We start from the raw sequence: 21,912 nt of genomic DNA on the forward strand, positions 1-21,912 counted from the left end.
ACTTCCTAACATTCCAGGTTAAGAGACTCTCTTTTAGTTTCTTTTTTTTTTTTTTTTTTAAGATTTATTTATTTATTTATGATAGACATAGAAAGAGAGAGAGAGGCAGAGACACAGGAGGAGGGAGAAGCAGGCTCCATGCCGGGAGCCCGACATGGGACTCGATACGGGGACTCCAGGAACGCCCCTGGGCCAAAGGCAGGCACTAAACCGCTGAGCCACCCAGGGATCCCCTCTCTTTTAGTTTCTGTGCTTACCTTTTTTCCAGCCCTCTTTACTCTGTTATAATGTTTTTTACCTGCTTTCTCAAGTGGAGTTCCTTTTATCTTTTTTATTTTTATTTTTTGGTAATCTCCAATACCCAGGCCAGTGCTTTGCACAGAGTAGATACTTGACATACAATTATTGAATGAATGGATGCATAATGAAAATGATACTTACACTAATTAGGAGAAACTCCTTTCTTTCCCCATACTTTCTCTAAGAAGGCTGCTGCAAATCAGTAACTACATTTAAGACTTCTGTTCATCAATCTTGTTGCCTTCCATTGTATGAGGCATATAGAGATGGATATTGGTAAGCTGTGCAAATGCTGGCAATCAGGTGTGAAGGGTTGAAAACATAGAAAATGAAAAACAACTGAAGGAGCCTGGAAGTTATCTTGGGAGAGGAAGATTTAGAGTAGAAAACAAAACTATCTTCAAATACTTGGATTGGGTGGGAACAAGGGCAAAAATGGAGCCAATAAATTTACACTGAAGTTCTCCTGCAATAAAGAATTCTAACAATTAGGGCCATCAGAGGTACAACATGGCTGCTTCAGGGCTTCCTGAGCTTCCCCATTCCTGAGGGGGCCCTGTAGAGCCCAAATATCATTTGGTGGAGAATCTGTAGAACAGTAGTTAGTGGGGGTCAAGAATTCAAATACAGGCCCTATACGAAGGTCTACTGCCACCCAGAGAACATTAACTCTTTAGAATCTTTTTAGGAATTCTAAGAATCTTTGAATCTTAAGAGTCTTTAAAAAAAAAAAAAAAAATCCCTGCTTCTTCTTGTGTAATGAAGTATCCGCAAATGAAGAATTGATTCCTCCTCCTACTCCAGTGCTACACTGAGAGACAAGACAATCATGTAGCGCAAAAACGTTGCTTTGCATTTGGTTAGAACAGGGCTCAGAAGCATGGGATGCTCCAACATATGTCCTGCATTCTGCTCAACCCCAATCTTAAGGCTTTATCAGTGTAAACTTTGGTCAAGACCAGTGCATGTTTGTGTATGTCTTTGGGTAGTTTTACCTATTATCCTTAGGTGGTGACTAATTAATTAAGGATATAGGCCCTGCTATAACAACCAAAGGCTGTGTTCATGAAAGAGTAGTCTAAGGACCACCTGCATCAGAATCTCTCAGGACTTTTTAAGAATGCATATTCCTGGGTCCCACTCAGACTTACTGAATGAGACTCTTTGGGAGGTTGGGCCAGGAATCTGCCTTAGAACAAGTAGAGGGGAAGAAAATGAATTTTCCCTCTACCCTTCTGAATTCTTAGCTGAGCTCACTGTATAAGAGATGGATTAACAAGGAAAAACAGAAGGATGTTAACATGCACATCTCATGTACACATGGGAGATTCCAGAGAAAAATGTATAACTCACAGAGGTAGCTTTAGAATTTAGGCTTATCTACTATTTCAATAGGGAAAGAGGAGCAGAGATATAGACTTTAGAGGAGAGAGCAAATTATTTTTAGCAAAGATAAGTGAGCCTTTAGAAGATGGAAAGTATAATCATTTAGGATAAGGTATGTCTGGGTTTGGTGTCAACTTTTAGTCTCCTCTTCTGTGAGTGCAGTCCATTCTTTCTGAGTGGTGAAATTCCCAAGAAGGAGACTTGTAACAATTGGGTCCCTTTTGGGGGCTCTGTCTTTAGGCAGGTAAGGGGAGTTGAGAGAAAATCTTTATATTTCCCTGCATGTGCCGTCTTCAAATGCCTACAGCCCAAAAGAATCATTATGCCAAAGTGGCATATTTTGGGGTGACACATCCCAAACCCCTATAGATATATTTTGGGGTGGCATATTATTACCCTTCACAAGTAACTCCGGGTACTAATTGTGAACCATCAAGTTTGAGGCTCATGACTTTAGGAAGTAACAGAATAGTAGTGAGGGGAACTCCCCTTCTCTGAATGCAGAAGTTATCTTTTTGGAGAAACCTGTAGACTGTTCTCAAATGGCGAACAGCAGACTACTAGGGAAGAGATGAGCTGAATTTTTTCACTGCTAAGTCTCTGAAAATATATGACCTTATTAGAATTATAGATATCAAATTATATTTTATCTACTCATGTGGTGAAAAGATTTTTTGAATTATATAATTGTATAGTCGTGTGCATGTTAAGTAATGCCTTTATTTTAAAAAGAAGTCAGGGACCACACACCACACAAAAGGTAATTATGTGAAGGTATGGAAGTATTATCCAACTTATTTTGCAATATACATATATATATCAAATCATCACATTGCTGAGACCAGAGGCTGAACTCAGGTTCTGACAAGATGGGGGGGCTGCCCCACAGAAGTATCAAGGAAACCCAGCATTTGCTGGCAGAACCAGTTCCTGGCTCTTCCTGGAGCAGCAGAAGGCCAATGAATCCCAAGCCATAGAAACAACTAGAGCATGGACTAGGCTATATGCCATTAATAATATTTAAAATCGATCTGATCATCACGTGTGCATCACTTCTCTTGTTCTGCCAAGACCTCATTTCTTTTTTGTTAGCATTTAATGGACACAGTCTTAGAAACATTACAAAATAAAAGTCCTGATTCACTGTTGTAAAGCATGAGCGGAGACCAGAAGTATCATCTGGATTGCCATGAAAATGTTTAAAAGTGGTGGCCCCTCTCTGCTTTTATTCATTTCCCCCATCAGGATTTAACTGTAAAGCACTGTGAATGAAGGTAGTTGTCAGGCTTAACTGCAGGGGTTGTGGGTGTTTTTCTTCTGTTTTTTGTTTTGTTTTGTTTTGTTTTTTGAGGGGAAGAGGTAATTTTATTTTAGTTTTATGGGCTCCTTGCCCCTTTTCATGATGATCTAATTGCATTGGTTAAGCAGCTAACAGAGGAAGACATAGACTTTAGAATAAAGAACTGCTCCACTACATCATTTGCTAATGGATCATCTGGATTGGGAGCATTTAACAAGCCTGGATTGATAGCAGAACTGTGTGAATCTGCAGTGCTGGGGACCACTTATCTTTCAAAATATCTAAACATGTTCTTCCCAACTTGTCTACATTTTAGGGGTACCTGGGTGGCTCAGTGGTTGAGCATCTACCTTTGGCTCAGGTTGTAATCCCAGGGTCCTGGGATTGAGTACTGCATCAGGTTCCTCCGGAGGGAGACTGCTTCTCCCTCTGCCTGTGTCTCTGCCTCTCTTTCTATGTCTCTCATGAATAAATAAATAAAATCTTTTAAAAAAAGGAAAGAAATTAAACAAAAAAATTGACCTTGACATATTTAGAGTCTTCAAATATTATTAGTCTAAAAAATATATTATTGATTAATATTTTCCAACATTTGTGTAATAATCATGAAGAATGAGAAATATGGGAAAGTAATGACTTGCTTTTATAAGCTCATATTAAAAAAATTTTTTTTGCTTTTCTTTTTTTAAATAATAAAATTATTTTTATTGGTGTTCAATTTACCAACATACAGAATAACACCCAGTGCTCATCCCGTCAAGTGCCCCCCTCGTCACCCATTCACCCCCAGCCCCCGCCCTCCTCCCCTTCCACCACCCCTAGTTGGTTTCCCAGAGTTAGGAGTCTTTATGTTCTGTCTCCCTTTCTGATATTTCCCACACATTTCTTCTCCCTTCCCTTATACTCCCTTTCACTATTATTTATATTCCCCAAATGAATGAGAACATATAATGTTTGTCCTTCTCCGATTGACTTACTTCACTCAGCATAATACCCTCCAGTTCCATCCACGTTGAAGCAAATGGTGGGTATTTGTCGTTTCTAATGGCTGAGTAATATTCCATTGTATACATAAACCACATCTTCTTTATCCATTCATCTTCCGATGGACACCGAGGCTCCTTCCACAGTTTGGCTATCGTGGCCATTGCTGCTATAAACATCGGGGTGCAGGTGTCCCGGTGTTTCACTGCATCTGTATCTTTGGGGTAAATCCCCAACAGTGCAATTGCTGGGTCGTAGGGCAGGTCTATTTTTAACTCTTTGAGGAACCTCCAACAGTTTTCCAGAGTGGCTGCACCAGTTCACATTCCCACCAACAGTGCAGGAGGGTTCCCCCTTCTCCACATCCTCTCCAACATTTGTGGTTTCCTGCCTTGTTAATTTTCCCCATTCTCACTGGTGTGAGGTGGTATCTCATTGTGGTTTTGATTTGTATTTCCCTGATGGCAAGTGATGCAGAGCATATTCTCATGTGCATGTTGGCCATGTCTATGTCTTCCTCTGTGAGATTTCTGTTCATGTCTTTTGCCCATTTCATAATTGGATTGTTTGTTTCTTTGGTGTTGAGTTTAAGAAGTTCTTTATAGATCTTGGAAACTAGCCCTTTATCTGATACGTCATTTGCAAATATCTTCTCCCATTCTGTAGGTTGTCTTTTAGTTTTGTTGACTGTATCCTTTGCTGTGCAAAAGCTTCTTATCTTGATGAAATTCCAATAGTTCATTTCATATTAAAAAATTCTTATGTCTACACTGGAAACCAGGCCAAAGGTGCAGTGGAAAAGATATACTACTTCTCATTTTATGATGACACATTGCATCTCCAAGTGGTCTCTTTTCTAGGTCATAGAAAATAAATTATGTTCTTGAAAACAATTCCTAGTATTTACTTTTTTTTCTTTTTTTTAGATTTTTATTTATTTGTTCATGAGAGACACAAAGAGAGAGAGGCAGAGACACAGGCAGAGGGAGAAGCAGGCTCCTAGCAGGGAGCCTGATGTGGGACTCAATCCCGGGTCTCCAGGATCATGCCCTGGGCTGAAGGTGGCGCTAAACCACTGAGCCACCCAGGCTGCCCTGAGATTTACATTTTATTTGCATTAAAACGTATCTGTTACCCAGAAATATCTCAAGGTAAATGGCCTTTGGAAGAGACTGCTACCCATAAACTGAGTTATCAGACATACTTTCTCTAGTGAAAAATTAAAATGGACATCAAAAGCCTGGAACTAAAAAAAAAAAAAAAAAAAAGCCTGGAACTTGAAATGAAAAGACAACTTTTTTTAAAGAACACTGACATTCTTGAGACCTAGCCTTTTAAAGAAGCTCAGAAGAGGTGGTACATCTGAATCCCAGGATTATATTTCAAAAACTCTTTGTGTTCTAGCTCCAGCTTGAATTGCTGATTTCTGACAAGTATTTTACTTTCTTGCATCTCTACTTTTTGTGAACCAAATGATGGTCATTGTTACTAGAGGTCCCCACTGTGAATAATTTGCAACTAAAAAGTACTGTGAAAATAACAAGTGCTACTATGAATAGAGCCCATTTTTCTTGTGTTTTCAGATGGCAGTTTTCTTCCCATCTCAGTCTATGTTTACTCCCTTTATTTCTACTGCTATTGTTTGAAATCATAGACTAAAGGCTTACTTTTTGTGCTGTCAGCACTGCCTTCCAAGTTGTCAAGATAGCAAGATACTACAAAATCTTTAAAAAGCAGGGTTGAGGAGTGGGGGCTGCGCCTAGATGGCTCAGTCGGTTGGGTGTCTGCCTTCAGCTCAGATCATGATTCTGGAGTCCTGGAATTGAACCCCATGTCCGGCTCCCTGCTTAGCAGAGAGTCTGCTTCTCCCTCTCCCTCTGCCCTTCCCCTCACTCATGCTCGGTCTCTGTGTCTCTCAAATAAATAAATAAAATCTAAAAAAAAAAAAAAAAGATAGCAGGGTACTGTATACAGAGAAGACAGTTTTCTGGGAAAGAAGATTTGATAGAGAGGAATATTATAAAACCTTTTGTTTGGGGGATTAAAAATCAGGAATATCATGCTGTGTTGTGTTAATAAGATGTAAAGAGGTAAATGTAGAATTATGGTCAACCTCATTTCTCCAGAGTACTTTAGACAATGTGTTGCGGTTTACAATTCTAAAAACTCTTTTACTGGGACGCCTGGGTGGCTCAGTAATTGAGCATCTGCCTTCAGCTCAGGGCATGATCTCAGGGTTTCAAGGTCGAGTCCCGCATGGGGCTTACCATAGGGAGCCTGCTTCTCCCTCTGCCTGTGTCTCCGCCTCTCACTCTGTGTCTCTCATGAATAAACAAAATCTTAAAAAAAAAAAAAAACTCTTTTACTGAGGTATACACACACGTATAAATGAGCATACATTAATCATAAATATGGAATTCAATGATTTTTCTTAATTATATGTAATTAATTTAATTACATATAATTAATTACCCAGGTAATCTCCATTCAGATCCAGATGTAGAAAAATTTCAGTCCTCCAAAAGGTATAACTTTTTTTTAAGATTTCATTTATTTGACAGGGAGAGGGAGAAGCAGGCTCCCTACTGAGCAGGGACCCGACTCAGGGCTGGATCCCAGGACCCTGGGACCATGACTGGAACAGAAGGCAGATGATTAATCGACTGAACTACCCAGGTTCCCCCATAAGGTACAACTTCTACTGCATTTTAAAATGGCTTATTTAAATTATAACTCAAATAAATAAAACATACTTAAATATTTGACATGAGTTAAAAAGAAAACCACAGTCCCCAATCACATGACGTTGGGTTAAGTCCTGAGTCAGAAAACCAAAACTTAATACCTAACCTAACTGCAGTGTCAACCCTAAGAAATGTAACCTTCAGATAGAACACATGGGAACTCCTGGGGCAGTGCTAGGAAATTTACTGACAAACCCCCTTCCTTTCCCCTTTAGGAGGGCAACGTTGCCTAAAACAATGTTTGTTTTTGTTTTTGCTGATAACTTCGTTTTTTCCACTCCCTCTCTACCTCTAACAACCCTTCCTTTTCTGTAGCCCTTTAGAGCTCCCTTCTACTTGCTAGATGGGATGCTGCACATGCATGAATCTACTAATAAAGCCAATTAGATCTTTATAATTTACTAGGTTGAATTTTTGTTATGTAACACATGTTAAAATATATAAATAAATGTGATCATATATTACTAAAAACTTAAAAAATTAAGAGAAGGGGTACCTGGTTGGCTCAGTCAGTGGGGTATGAGACTTTTGATCTCGGAGGTATGAGTTCAAGTCCCACACTGGATGAGGAGATTACTTATAAATAAAATCTTAAGGGATCCCTGGGTGGCGCAGCGGTTTAGCGCCTGCCTTTGGCCCAGGGCGCGATTCTGGAGACCTGGGATCGAATCCCACGTCGGGCTCCCAGTGCATGGAGCCTGCTTCTCTCTCTGCCTTTGTCTCTGCCTCTCTCTTTCTCTCTGTGTGTGACTATCATAAATAAATAAAAAATTTAAAAAAAATAAAATCTTAAAAAAAGAGAAAGAGAAGAAAATACTCATCCACTGTTTTACTACCTTAATGAAATTGCTTTGATTTCTGATAATTTCATTTGTTAAGAGGAGAACCACAGGCCCAAAATGGCATCACTTAGGTTAAGGCCTGGAGTCAGTAAACCAAGACTTAATACCTAACTTACCTGCAATTCTGAGTCCCACCTTAACCTTTATTTAACCAGCCAGCATAGAATTTCCCAGTCAATACTAGGAAATGTACTGGTATATCCCTTTGGCTCCCCGTAGGAGGGCAATCTTTCCTAAACAATACATTCCTTGCTAATAAATTATTTTCTTGGGCAGCCGGGTGGCGCAGCGGTTTAGCACAGCCTTCGGCCCAGGGCATGATCCTGGAGACCCGGGATCGAGTTCCATGTCGGGCTCCCTGCGTGGAGCCTGCTTCTCCCTCTGCCTGTGTCTCTGCCTCTCTCTCTCTCTCTCTCTCTCTGTGTGTCTCTCATGAATAAATAAATAAAAATCTTAAAAATAAATAAGTTCTTTTCTTTTTTTGTGTGACCTTTCTCTGCCTTTAAAAAGAGGCATTTCTCTTGTGTAACTCCTATTTAGATGGGATGCTGCCCAATTCATGAACCATGTAATAAAACCATTAGATCTTCACATTAACTCAGTGGAATTTTGTTTCTTAACAGATTCAGGTCTTTTTTCACATATTTTTAAAACATTAGGAAGAGAGGGGTGCCTGAGTGGCTCAATGGTTTAAGAGTCTGATTTCAGCTCAGGTCATGATCCCAGGATCCTGGTATGGAGTCTCACTCAGTGGGGAGTCTGCTTCTCCCTCTTCCTTTCCCTCTGCCCTTCCCCTGCTTGTGGTGCTCCCTTTCTCAAATAAATAAAAAAATAAAATAAAATAAATAAATAAATAAATAATCTTTTATTTTTTTAAAGATTTTATTTATTTATTCATGAGAGACACACAGAGAGAGAGAGAGAGAGAGAGGCGCAGAGACAGACAGAGGGAGAAGCAGGCTCCATGCAGGCAGCCTGATATGGGACTCGATCCCCGGTTTCCAGGATCACACCCCAGGCTGAAGGTGGTGCTAAACCGCTAAGCCACCGGGGCTGCCCAAATCCCACTTTTTTAACCTGACATCATGTCATTTGCAGTTTCCATGGTGTTTCATAATTCTTTGTATTTATAATGATTTGCTTCCACATAACATTGCATTGAACATATATTTTTTTTACTATTTCCCAACTGTCAGAAATACTGTGCCAGCATTTGCTCTTTGCTGTGAGTAATATATTTCTGTATACAGATTTTTCAATTTGTTAATAGCTTTTCAATGATCCATTTTACTAAAGAGAAAGAAAACCCACATCTTTATTTCAGTACGTTGGCCAAGACATTAACTTTACTTCACTTCCTGTTCAACAAATGCAGGATAACAGTACAAGCCTGGAAGGGCCCTCAGAAGTACCACAGTGCTGCCTAATTTCTGCAAGATTTCCATGAGATCATAATTCAACTTTAGTCTGATGGCTCCCCGAGTTTTATAACTGCTATTGCCATAAAACTAATGTGTGATATATATATTTTTTTAGTCACCTTCTCCAGCTTCCTGATAGGAAACCATGTCTGCCACCACCCCACCCCACTCTCATACCTTCTAGCTACTGGTTTTAATTATTTATTTGCCAGTCTTCCTCTCTGTGCTCACTCTTCTGTTTCTCTCTCCAGGCCTTTCCCACACTCTTCCCTCTGCCATCTGACTCAGGAGACTGACCTGAGTGGACCAGACAGTGCTGAGCTGATGGGCCCCAACAAAGAGGAAGGACAAGGAAACAAGAGAATGAACTCCCCACCGGCTCCCTTAAAGCTGGCTGCCCCTGACCTCCGGAGATCACAGCCCCTCTCAAAGTGACCCTCTCCACAAAACATTTTTGAATCACCTTCTCTGGGTTTTGTTAACAATAATACTTCCCTGTGTCCCTTCAGCCTACAGAGAGCAGCCCCAGGATACTGCCCTGTCCTGTTTGCTTTTCTCCTCTTCTCCCCTTCCCACATTTCTGAAAATGGCCCATTTAATCAACCTATTGGGACTATTTTCATTTGAGTGTGCCATCTGTTTCCTGCTGGATGTCTGACTCATTCTGTATACCCTCAACAAACACAACCCACACCATCACAAAATGGGAGTTGTAAGTATTTGTTTTGTTGATTCTGATGGTTAAATGGTCCAGAAAATATTGGCATGGCTCACCTCTGGTACTTAACACTGCATTGCTCAGATACTTCACAATCTCTGTCAGAAGGAGAAAGAAACTTCACTAGTGAACTTCGGTAGTAATGTTCATCTTCAATGGCTTATGAACTAAAAGAGTTATAGTACTCTTTCCTTTAAAGTTCAGATTTTTATCCCATGACAGCTCTCATGTTAGGTAAATCTGTGCCAGAGCTACTTTATTTTAATTTGGGAGAGAGAGAATCTCAAGCAGACTCCTGATGATGAGCACAGAGCCCGACTCAGGTCCCTGTTTCATGACCCTGAGATCATGACCTGCGCCAAAACCAAGGGTCTGACACTTAACTGACTGAGCCACCCAGTTGCCCCACAGAGCTATTTTAATAATAGCATGAATCAGAGCACTTGTCTTGCTCGATCAGTAAAGCAAGCAACTTTTTTTTTTTTAAGAGTTTATTTATTTATTTATAAAAGACACAGACAGAGAGGCAGAGATACAGGCAGAGGGAGAAGCAGGCTCCATGCAGGGAGCCCGATGTGGGACTCAATCCTGGGACTCCAGGATCACACTCTGGGCCAAAGGCAGATGCTAAACCGCTGAGCCACCCAGGTGTCCCAAGCAGGCAACTTTTGATCTTGGACTTATAAGTTCAAGCAGTGGATGTAGAGACTACTTAAAAATTAAATCTTTAAAAAATTTTTCTATTGGGATCCCTGGGTGGCGCAGTGGTTTAGCGCCTGCCTTTGGCCCAGGGCGCGATCCTGGAGACCCAGGATCGAGTCCCACGTCGGGCTCCCAGTGCATGGAGCCTGCTTCTCCCTCTGCCTGTGTCTCTGCCTCTCTCTCTCACTGTCTGCCTATCATAAATAAATAATAATAATTAAAAAATTAAAAAAAAATTTTTTTTCTATTAAGAAAATAATAATAGCATGAACAGATGATATAAGAGCTAGTTGTATATTTTCCCTTGGTGGGTGTTATTAACTCACAGGCTATGGATGAAATAAGAACTCTGGTAATTAAAACATGTTTAAAATAGCCAACATTTGGGGATGCCTCGGTAGCTCAGTATTTGAGTGTCTGCCCTCAGCTCAGGGCATGATCCCAGGGTTCAGGATCAGGTCCCACATTGGCTCCTTGTCGGGAGCCTGCTTCTTTCTCCCTCTTTCTGTGTCTCTGCCTCTCTCTGTCTCTCATGAATAATACTAATAATAAAAATAGCCAACTTTTCTGAGCACTCAAGTTACTCCCTACCTATAACACAAGCACATGTAAAAACTGAAATAATTCCTCCAAGCCTTTGGGCACATCATTTGGCAAGTAACTTTCAGGCTGTGCTTAGTCTAAGTTTTCATTTCCTACAGAATAAGTGTTTTGAGCATTAAGGAGATAAATGGAGGAGGTAAATGGGTTGAGGCAGAATTATTAGGTTAATTATTTCCTTGTAGAAGGAATGCTTCAAACTTGATAAAAGGAAATAGGTGAAGATGACCAAGGGTTGACTCAAACCACTATATCATTTTCTTGATAGGTTTCTCCTTCTGACTTTCAGTTGGACATGTTTTGCTCTTACAGAGGCGAGGGTGTGGATCAGGAAGTAAAAAAAAAAAAAAAGACATGTAGGGCTGACTCAAGGCCAAGAAAAACTTGGGCTTTCTCACTGCAAATTGAGCAATCCTCTCCGTGCTCCTCACTCTCCTGACTGGCCTCATCCATTCCCTGTCCACAGTTTTTGAATGCTGGTGAAGTCCAGAGCCAGCAGCCAAGAAGAATTCTTGAGCCATCTTTGGTGCAAAATGTTGGTTTTATTAAAGCTGGGATAGGACCCGAGGTAGGGGGGGCAGGAAGAGCTGCTGCCCCAGGGTTGTGATGGGTGGCTGACTGTATACTTCGGAGTTGGAAAAGGGAGGTTTTCAAAAGAACTTTCATATGCTAAAGAAGGCGTACAGCCATTGTCAAGTTAAGGCTGTTTTTGCCTCTAGCAAGGCATTAACATTAAGACAGTTGGGAGTTTCCTACTGGAAGTTAGGTTATTGACAAGAATGCTTTTTTTCTCTTAAATCAATAAAACATTTGTCAAGTGAGCAGGTTAACCATTTCTTTTTCCTCCCCTCCCGTTTTTCCTCCCCCTCCTCCCTCCAGGGAGCTTTTAGGATCTCATTAACTAGATAAGTCCTTCTATTATATGATCTCATAGCAACATATACCTTTCCTTATAAGCACTTACTATATTTTTGCATTTATTTTGACGATCATATTATTAATGTCTCTCTCTGTCTCTCAAGTCTATGAGGGCAGGATGGGACTGATGGGATCTTTTCCCCCTCTTAACGTTAGATCCTCTGGCCTCTAGCATCTGATACTGAGTAAGTACTCAATAAACATAAGCTGAATGAATGGAAATGAATTTCATCATAGTCTTCCAGGAGCTCCAAGGTAAATGGGGCTTTACCATGGTCTACACTTTCTTTCCCCTTGACAGAGAGCAGCATTTGCGGAAGCAAGTTAGAATGGGTGTTTCCCAAAGAAGCTCTACTTACCATAGACACCCTATTAAGTTTCTCCAGGATGTTGATGGTTATAGCCTTCTTTACGTGTAGATCATCCCTAAGAGGACTATTTCTACTTGACCTATGGTTCCAAAACCATGTCCCTTGATAAAGCCAAACTTAAACATATGAATAACACTCCCTTAAAAAACCTTTGCAGAAGAATTTCGCTATTAAGGTTCTCTCTTGACTAGGAGATGTCAGAGAAGTCGGTTCCTGGCACCTTTGATTTTCTTCTCAAACCTGGTCCTGCTTTGTAGCATTTTAACTTGCTCCTTCTTTAGAGTGCTACACAAGGGTAAAATAATAATAATAATAATAATAATAATAATTCACATCTATTGAATGTTGTTGTTTGCTATCACCAGGCATTATCCTAGTCATTCCCTATACCACTGACCTTTGGACAACACAGGTTTAAACTGTGCAGGTCCACTTATATGTGGATTTTTTTTTAAACAAATGCAGTACAGTACCGTAAATGTGTTTTCCTTATGATTTTTCTTATATATCATTTTCTTCTCTCTAGCTTATCCTATTTTAAGACTACAGTATATAAAACATATAGCATATAAATAAGTGTTATTCAACTATGTCTTCAGTAAGGCTTCCAGTCAACAGTAGGCTATTAGTAGGGAGTCAAAAGTTTTACATGGATTTCAACTATGCTGGAAGTCAGTGTGTGGTTTGTACGCAGGGGTGCAAGAGCACCTGGTTCTGGGGGTCCCAAACAGACCAGGTTTGGCTGCTCACCACTGACAAAACCAAAGGTGGAGGGACAGGAGTAGTGCAACAAGGAATGAATTTAGTTCAGCAAGACCAATAGTGGAAGAGAGGGGTCTAGTATCTCAAAGACTGTCTTCAAAGTGCCACAGATACTTCCAGGTTTATAAAAGGAAAATGTGGGGCAAAGGTGAGTAGGTATGTACAGGTAGGCAGCAAAGATTCAAACTGATCATTGTCTTGGAGTCGATCATGTGTGGCGTCTTGCAAGCTCTAGGCTGTCCCTACTGCTTGAGGGGATAGATTCAGTTCCCATCAGGGGATGCTTCGCTCTCAGGGTCTTCTGACCCAAGAGACTAGCTGGAAAGAACTCAGCTAGAAAGTTTGAGGTCAAAATGGAGCAGCTGGAGCCCTCTTTCAAGTGCCCCTAATTCCTGCATATTCTGGGTTCAACTACATATTATTTCATTGACTCTTAATGAGAGAAAAGAAGTCCTCTCAGGTAAATGCTATTATTGATGTAGTTTTCATAATAGTTTGGTGAGGTTGGTGGGGTTCTTGAGACATCTTTGGAGCAAAATGGTGGTTTTATTAAAGCACAGGACAGGACCTGGGAGGCAGGAAGAGCTACTGCCCCAGGATTATGAGGGGCAACTGATTATATACTTTGGGGTTTAGGGAAGCAGAGATAAGTTCCAAAAGGATTTTCACATGCTAAAGAAGACTCACAGGATACTGGAGGCCTTGCTATTGTCAAACCAAGGTTGTTTTTCTCTCTAGCAAGGCATTAATATTAAGATAGTTGGGAGCTTCCTAGAGAAACATTATACTCTGCCTGTCTCAAGTATTTGTCAATGGCCTGCCGGTTATAAGAACATTTAACTTTATCTACATTTCCTTCTGCCTTTTTTTCCCATACCATTATTATCCTCATTTTATAGCTGACAATATGGCAGATGAGAGACAATAAATTTACTTAATATTAAAGGGGCAGTGGAGCCACATTTGGAACCCGGGTAGTCTGATGCCCCAGCCCACACCTTCATGTGCTGAACCACAGTGCCTCAGCACAGCTAGTGACCCTAACCTGTTAGCTTCTCATCCAATTGGGTAAGCCACAAAGACTACTCAAATTGTCCTCAGAGGGATGCCTGGGTGGCTCAGTGGTTGAATGTCTGCTTTTGGCTCTCAGGGCAAGATCCCGGGATCCTGGGATCGAGTCCTGTATCGGGCTCCCTGAGAGGAGCCTGCTTCTCCCTCTGCCTGTGTCTGCCTCTCTCTCTCTCTGTCTCTCATGAATAAATAAATAGAATCTTTAAAAAAATAAAATAAAAAAAGTAATCAAAAGTATTTTATCTTTATGAAAAAAATATATTCATTGCATACAATTTCTCAGATTCCATATAAACCCCCAAATAACTATTATATAGATGATATCTAAAGAGCCTGTACTAAAAATAAAAATGAATAAAGAGCCAGTACTATATGTTAATTGCTGAGTTAACAAAATTACATTACTATTCCAATTTTACAGATGGGGAAATTTCACCAGGTTGTGAAAAGACTTTCTTAAGCTCCTTAGCTGTTATGTGAGAGCCTAGATTACTAGGCTATTCACTTATAAAGACAGCAATCTCTACAACTGACAGCACTGTTTTATTTTTGTAAAGATTTGTTTATTTATTTTTAGCAAGAGAGAGTGCAGTGGGGAGGAGCCGAGGGAGAGGGAGAGAGAGTCTTAAGCAGACTCCCTGCTGCATGTGGAGCCCTACTCCACTGGATCCCCTGGACAGGGAGCAAGACCTAAGTGGAAATCAAGAGTCCATCCCTTAGGCAAGTGCACCACCTAGGTGCCCCGACTATAATCTGGTATAGCTGTACCAAAAGACAGCAGTGTCTGCCCTACCATTAGATTTTTAGGTGATTTCCAACCTTTTAATATTAGAAATGGCAGTTTGGATATGCCTGGCTGACTCAGTCAATAGAGCATGAGACTTGATGTCGGGGTTGTAAGTGCTTGTCCTACATTGGGTGTAGAGATTACTTAAAAATATATAATCTTAAAAAAAAGAAATGGCAATTTAATGAACATTACAGTTAATTCTTTTCTTTGAAGTAAAAATAGCATTATCCTTCCTCTAGAGTACATAAGTAATATATGTTTACTATAAAAAATCAAGGAACACATGAAATTTTAAGGGAAGTATCATCTGAAATTCTATCATCTTGTAATAGCCATTGTTAAAATTTTGCTGATTACAATTTTGTGTCTTTCTTATGTATACCATGTACAATTTTACATAAGTAGAATCTTATGTCTCTCCATGTTTTTTTCATTCCCTAACTCTCAACAAATGTAATACATAGAAGTAGATAGGGGGTTCATTATTTATTTTACAAAAATGGGATTGTTTATTTTGTAAAAACAGAGAAAAGAAATCACTTCTCTCCAATGTGTTCTTTTAGCTTGAAAATAAATCATGAAAATTCCTCCAAGACTACTAGTATAGATCCAACTCACTCTTTTTGATGACTCCTTAATATTCCATTGGATTTGCCACAGTATCTTCAATACTCCCCAATTTTTTTTTTTAAGATTTTTATTTTTTTATTCATGAGAGACACAGAGAAAGAGGCAGAGACATAGGCAGAGGGAGAAATAAGCAGGTTCCCTGAAGGGAGCCTAATGGGGGATCCCATCACAACCTGAACTAAAGGCAGACACTCAACCACTGAGCCATCCAGGCATCCCAATCACTACCCTATTTTTTTAAAAGATTTTATTTATATATTCATAAGTGACAGAGAGAGAGAGAGGCAAAGACACAGGCAGAGGGAGAAGCAGGCTCCATGCAGGGAGCCTGACATGGGACTCAATCCCAGGTCTCCAGGATCACACCCTGGGCTGAAGGCGGCACTAAACCGTTGAGCCACCTGGGCTGCCCCCAATCACTACCCTATTAAAGGGAATTCCATTTAGGTTTCTTTCTTCTTTCTCCTGCCAATCCAAGAATGTTGTAAATAGCATCCTTATATAAATATCTTTACTTACAAATATGTCCTTACTTTATGGAATAGATTCTCTGAGGTTACTGTCTTGTGTGACTTCTAAACCTAAGTCAAGGGCTAGCTGGCAAGCAAATTATGGCCCATAAGCCAAATCATGTCTGCCCCTTCCCCTCCATTTTTGTATGGCCTATGAACTCAGAATGGATTTTTTTTTAATGGTTGAAAAAATTAAAAAGAATAATATTTTGTGAAATAGGAAAATTACATGAAATTCAAGTTTCAGTGTATAATTAACATTTTACTGGACCAAAGCCATATACATTTATTTATATATTGTCTGTGCTACTTTCATTCTACCATGTCAGAGCTGAGTAATTGTGACAAGAATATATGGACTACAAAGCCCAAAATATTTGCTATCTGGCCCTTCAGTAAACAAAAGTTTACTGACCCTTGACCTAGGTGATTGATGTACTTCTCTTATTGCTATTAAATGGACAGGGTAACTATTTTAAAATACATTTATTTGGGACACCTGGGTGGCTCAGTGGTTGAGTGCCTGCCTTCAGCCCAGGGCATGATCCTGGGGTCCTGGGATCAAGTCCTGCTTCGGACCCCCCACAGCGAGCCTGCTTCTCCCTCTGCCTATGTCTCTGCCTCTCTGTTTGTGTCTCTCGTTAATAAATAAACTCTTTTTAAAAATGAATAAATAAAATAAAATACATTTATTTTAGGGTATGAGGGGGTAAAAATCAATAGCTAAGAAAGTGGGGGAATATTTAAAGCTGTATTAGAAAAGTGTATATATATTGATTATTCCCTCTGTATAAAAACTATTTTGATATTCTGATTTCAGCAATTACCAGCATAAGTATATTATCTGGGGTAGTGGGGAGATAAATTCTCTGGACAGGTTGCAGGTAGGGTATCAGACTTTTGTTTCTTTAACTGTCAAGTTCAGCTTATTCCTTCCTTCTTTTTGTCTTTTTAAGATTTTATTTATTTATTCTTGAGAGACAGAGAGAGAGAGAGAGAGAGAGGCAGAGATACAGGCAGAGGGAGAAGCAGGCTCCATGCAGAGAGCCCGATGCAGGACTTGATCCCGGATCTCAAGGATCAGACCCTGGGCTGAAGGCAGCGCTAAACCACTGAGCCACCCGGGCTGCCCCTTATTCCTTCCTCCTTCATGTCTATCTATAGTGCTTTTTGGATGCCTAGGGACAGCCAGGCAACCAGCTGCTACTTTGCAGACCTGCTAAAATAAGCCAGGACTAAATGTGAGAAGAAGCAGTTAAAAGTGTTAAGTAGCAGGCTGACTGACTTAAGACTAATTCTTAGCAGAATCAGAAAGAGGAGACTGGATTACAGATAGATCCACCTCAGCCCTGAACAGGAAAGTGTGCATAATAAGGGAGACAAGGGAAATGCCAATGGAAAAAAGACAGATTTTTTTATAGTTAAACACAGAGAAATAACTGATTTTCTTTTCCTGGAGAAATGTTCCTAGAATTGGCTGTTGCAATTAAAGCTGCCCTTGAAAAAAGGAAACAATTCACTTAGGGATTTATAGGAAATCAGGAATTCCAAGAGGCAGGAAAAATGAGTGTACAGGAAGACCAGTCAACAGGTCAGAGGGGGCAATGGGAAAATTTTCACATTTCCAACTCTGTCACTTTTGTTTAAGCAAGAAGCTTATTTGTTCACCGTTAGAAGTAATGTCCTAGACCCTAAAAGAGCATAATCTCTCCTTTTCCCTTTGTCACTATGCATTCTACTGGATCTGTTCAGCCAGTCCTCAGGTGTCAATGGGGTGGTGGTTCTTGTCTGGGCACTGGGCATTCCATGGTGGCAAAGCAAGCAGAAATCCTGCCTTCACAGACCATGCGATCAGGCAAGAAAAGAGAAACTATAAGCACGTAAATCAGTACATTCTATAGTATTTAGAGGTTGGTAGATGCAATGGAAAAATAAAGCAGGGAAGGGATGGATGTGAAGGAATAGGTATAATTTTTTAAGCTTTTTTTTTAAGCTTTTTTTTAAAAATTAGTTTCAGAGGTAGAGTTCAGTGATTCATCAGTCGCATATAACAATCAATGGTCATTACATCAAGCACCCTCCTTAATGCCCATCACCCAGTTATGCCTTCCTCCCACCATCTTCCCCTCCAGCACCTTCCCTTCCCCTATGTTCATCTGTTTTGTTTCTTAAATTCCACATATGAGTGAAATCATATGGTATTTGTCTTTCTCTGACTTAGTTTGTTTAGCATAATACACTGTAGTTCCATCCATGTGGCTGCAAATGGCAAGATTTCATTCTTTTAGATGACTGAGTGATAGGAATCAGTCTAATCTTAAGTAGCATGGTCAGGAGAGGCTTCTAGGAGGTGACACATGAGACCCATACATGTCAAGGATGAGGACTCCAGGAAGGGAGACTGAAGGAGCAAGTGTCTGAGATGAAGCACTCCTGGCTTGGTGAAGGGTCTGTAAGAAGTCCAGCTAGTTAATGGGAAGCAAACAAAGAGAATACTTAGGAATGGGGTTGGAGAGCTGAGGGGCTGGTGACTGGCACAACCAACATGTGCTTTGGCTTTTATTTTGGGTAAAATGAGTGAAAATTTTCCCTTGAAAGTGGAGATCCCAGGGGCTCCTGGCTGGCTCAAATGGAAAAGCATGCAACTCTTAATCTCAGGATTGTGAGTTCGAGCTCCATGTTGGGTGTAGAGATTATTATAAAAAAAAAATATTTTTTGATCTTTTTAAAAAAAACGTAGAGATCCCAGATCTAAGATCTGAAATCCACTCCTAAATCTCCATATCTTAGGCTACCCTGTTTTTTCCCTAAATCCTCCATGCTCACTGCCTCCAGATTATCTCTGTAACATCAGGGCCACGGGGGGGCCTTAGTGAAGCACTTGCCTCCCATGCAAAAGTTCCAGGAGTGCCAAAACTCTCTGTAGTTACAGATTTTCCTTATGCTTCAGTCTCTGAAATGGCACAGCACAGCACTGTTATTGATCCTATCTTCATTTAAATTTTGATGTTTTCTGGGGACGCCTGGGTGGCTCCGCGGTTGAGCGTCTGCCTTCAGTTCAGGGCGTGATCCCGGGGGTCCTAGGATCGAGTCCCAAGTCGGGCTCCCCACAGGGAGCCTGCTTCTCCCTCTGCCTCTGTCTCTGCCTCTCTCTGTGTGCCTCTTACCAATCAACAAGCAAAATCTTTTTAAAAATTTGTTTTAATATCTTCATCATCGTGGAATTTTGGCATTAGTTTTAATATTTAGAAATATTGTGTTACCCTCTCTGTCGTCTCTGCACTGGGAGCAGCTCTCCTGCTACAGCCCCTCAACCCCCGAAAATCTATGCCTGTGCAAAGTTCGTCTCCACCCCCTTCTTGGTCAGGAGCACCTCTCAGCTGCTGAGCCCATCACTGTCTGCAGTGGTGCTAAAACCACCAGAGACACTGACAGAGGAGAGCCTCAGCAGCTTGGCAGCCCCACGTCCCCTGACCTCACTTATTCCTAGCTGCAGCTTCTGAGCCAGCACCATTTCAAGGGACATTGACACAGCAGCCAAGTTCATAGGGGCTGGGGCTGCCACTGTAGGGGTGGCTGGCTCTGGGGCTGGAATTGGGACTGTGTTTGGGAGCCTCATCATTGGTTATGCCAGGAATCCCTCTCTGAAGCAACAGCTCTTCTTCTACGCCATTCTGGGCTTTGCCTTCTCGGAGGCCATGGGGCTCTTTTGCCTGATGGTGGCCTTTTTCATCCTCTTTGCCATGTGAAGGAGTCGTCTCCACCTCCCATAGGTCTTTCTCCCTTGTCTGCCCTGTATGTTCCTTTTCCTATACTCCCCAGGCAGCCTGGGGAAAGTGGTTGGCTCAGGGTTTGACAGAGGGAAGACAAATACTGTATTAATAAGAAAAAAAAAAAGAAATATGTTAAATGTTATTTGATTACTTGGGCTTTTTGGCATTCTTTCTGTTAAATATCGTGTCCAACGTGTGTGCCTCATTCACTTACCTCTAGTCCCTGCTCTTATGCTCTCTCGGTTTCCCAGCGTCAGTCTAAACCAAGAATCTGTGAACAGTTTCTGTAAAGGCCAGATAGGAAATATTTCAGGCTTTTCAGGCCATATAGTCGCTGTCCCGCTCTGCCACTGGACAAAAGCAGCCACAGGTAATAAGTGCACAAGTGAGGGGAGCTGTGCTCTCACATGCTGGAGCAGGTTATGGAGAAGACATGACCTCTGACCTAGGACTGGGAGCCAGGCAGCTGGAGGCCCCTCACCACATCCCCACAGCGGGAGCCGGTTTACAAGGATGCAGCCTTGAGAGAGTATGTGTTGCTCAGACCATTTGAACAGTATATGCGACTGAACCCAGTTCAGTTCTCTAGATAAACTTCTGAGATTCTGGTGGACAGGTGCAAAGATCTACTCATCTTGAAGTCTCTTATGGATGTTCCTTTGCTTATGAAACCTGCCACCTACCAATCTGAAGCAGTCTGCTCTTTTCTCCATCTCCCTGCCCTCCACAGACAGGGACAGTTTCAGATTTCCCCCAGGGAACTTCTCAGGTTGAGAACTGACACAGTAAATCTTTACGAATGGATTCAGAAATTTGAAGTGAATGTAATTTTCATATATCACAAAATACTATCCCCCCCACCCCCACCCCCAATCATTTGAAATGTAAAAATCATTCTTAGCTCATGGGCCAAACAGCAGGATGGCAGTCCAGACTGGGAAGGCTTCATCTGAACTGTCGATAACCTAAGTTTCTTTCAGAAGTGCTGTTTTTCCGGACGCCTGGGTGGCTCAGTGGTTGAGCATCTGCCTTCAGCTCAGGGCATGATCCCAGGGTCCTGGGATCGAGCTCCCCACAGGGAGCCTGCTTCTCCCTCTGTGTCTCTGTCTCTCTTTCTGTGTCTCTCATGAATAAATAAAATCTTCTAAAAAAAAAAAGTGCTGAGCAGCCCCGGTGGCTCATCAGTTTAGCACTGCCTTCAGCCTAGGGCATGATCCTGGAGACCTGGGATCGAGTCCCATGTCGGGCTCCCTGCATGGAGCCTGTTTCTCCCTCTGCCTGTGTCTCTGCCTCTCTCTCTGTGTCTCTCATGAATGAATAAATAAATAAAACTAAAAAAAAAAGTGCTGTTTCTCTCTCTTTCTACAGTTGCTCAAGGACCTCCCATTCACCACGCTGAGGGCAAGCTTTCAGGGCCTCTGGGTTTGGCCCATGCTTTCCACCGGCATTCCTCCTCCACTCCTCCCCCAGATGCACATTCTGTGCAGAACCAGGCCAGTCTCCTTACTGTCCTCTAAACAAACCAGATTCATTGTTTGCTGCCTGCTTTTGATCCCGTTGCTTTTTCTCTCTGGGATCTGCCCTTCTGTCTTCGGCATCCCTTTTCTGACTCCACGGGCCACTAGTGGCTTCTGAACTCCTACTGCAGTTGACCATAATATCCCCATTTAGTTCTTCATTCTAACATATCCCTGTTTTCCTCTGGTTTCCATGTGTACATGTTATGTTTCAGATGTGATTCGTTATCTTCCGTAAATAATCCTTTGGAGTGCCTCGGCCACGGCTGAGTACCGAGTAGAAGCCTGATACTCATGACGGGGCTAACTGGATCTAGTATTATGATATCTTCTCTTAAAATCAACCTCCAAATGTTCAGATGGGACTGATGACATTTTTAAGACATGCTCTCTGAATTTGGGAAGGGGTCTTCATTTTGATTGGATGTACAGATTATCTCTAAGTCTGTGATCTGTGGCATTTTTGTGCCACGTGATTTCTAGCTTGTGATCTCACTGCCTTCTGATGCACTTCCATCATACCCCCTGCTACTCCTGATTCTTCCATTTACTAAATGAAACCCTTCAGTTG

General features: G+C 41.3%; 1 protein-coding gene and 1 pseudogene across 4 annotated transcripts in view; both read left to right on the forward strand.

The window, feature by feature from the left end:
• Nucleotides 1-21,912, forward strand: part of LOC144304324 (uncharacterized) — a 63,911-nt gene that overhangs the window by 38,234 nt on the left and 3,765 nt on the right. For 2 of the 4 annotated variants that reach the window (XR_013371224.1, XR_013371225.1), the window contains exon 4: nucleotides 9,229-9,689. Coding sequence is in view for 2 of the 4 variants with exons in the window: in XM_077882839.1 (XP_077738965.1) it covers nucleotides 9,229-9,412 (184 nt within the window). In the remaining 2 variants the exon portion in view is untranslated. Of the gene's footprint in view, nucleotides 1-9,228; nucleotides 10,441-21,912 lie in introns of those variants that run through there. The other 2 variants (XM_077882839.1, XM_077882840.1) reach the window with 1 other exon arrangement.
• Nucleotides 19,294-19,971, forward strand: LOC144303952 (ATP synthase F(0) complex subunit C2, mitochondrial pseudogene; annotated as a pseudogene).

Source organism: Canis aureus, chromosome 33 (genome assembly GCF_053574225.1).
Source record: "Canis aureus isolate CA01 chromosome 33, VMU_Caureus_v.1.0, whole genome shotgun sequence".
Lineage (NCBI taxonomy): Eukaryota > Metazoa > Chordata > Mammalia > Carnivora > Canidae > Canis > Canis aureus.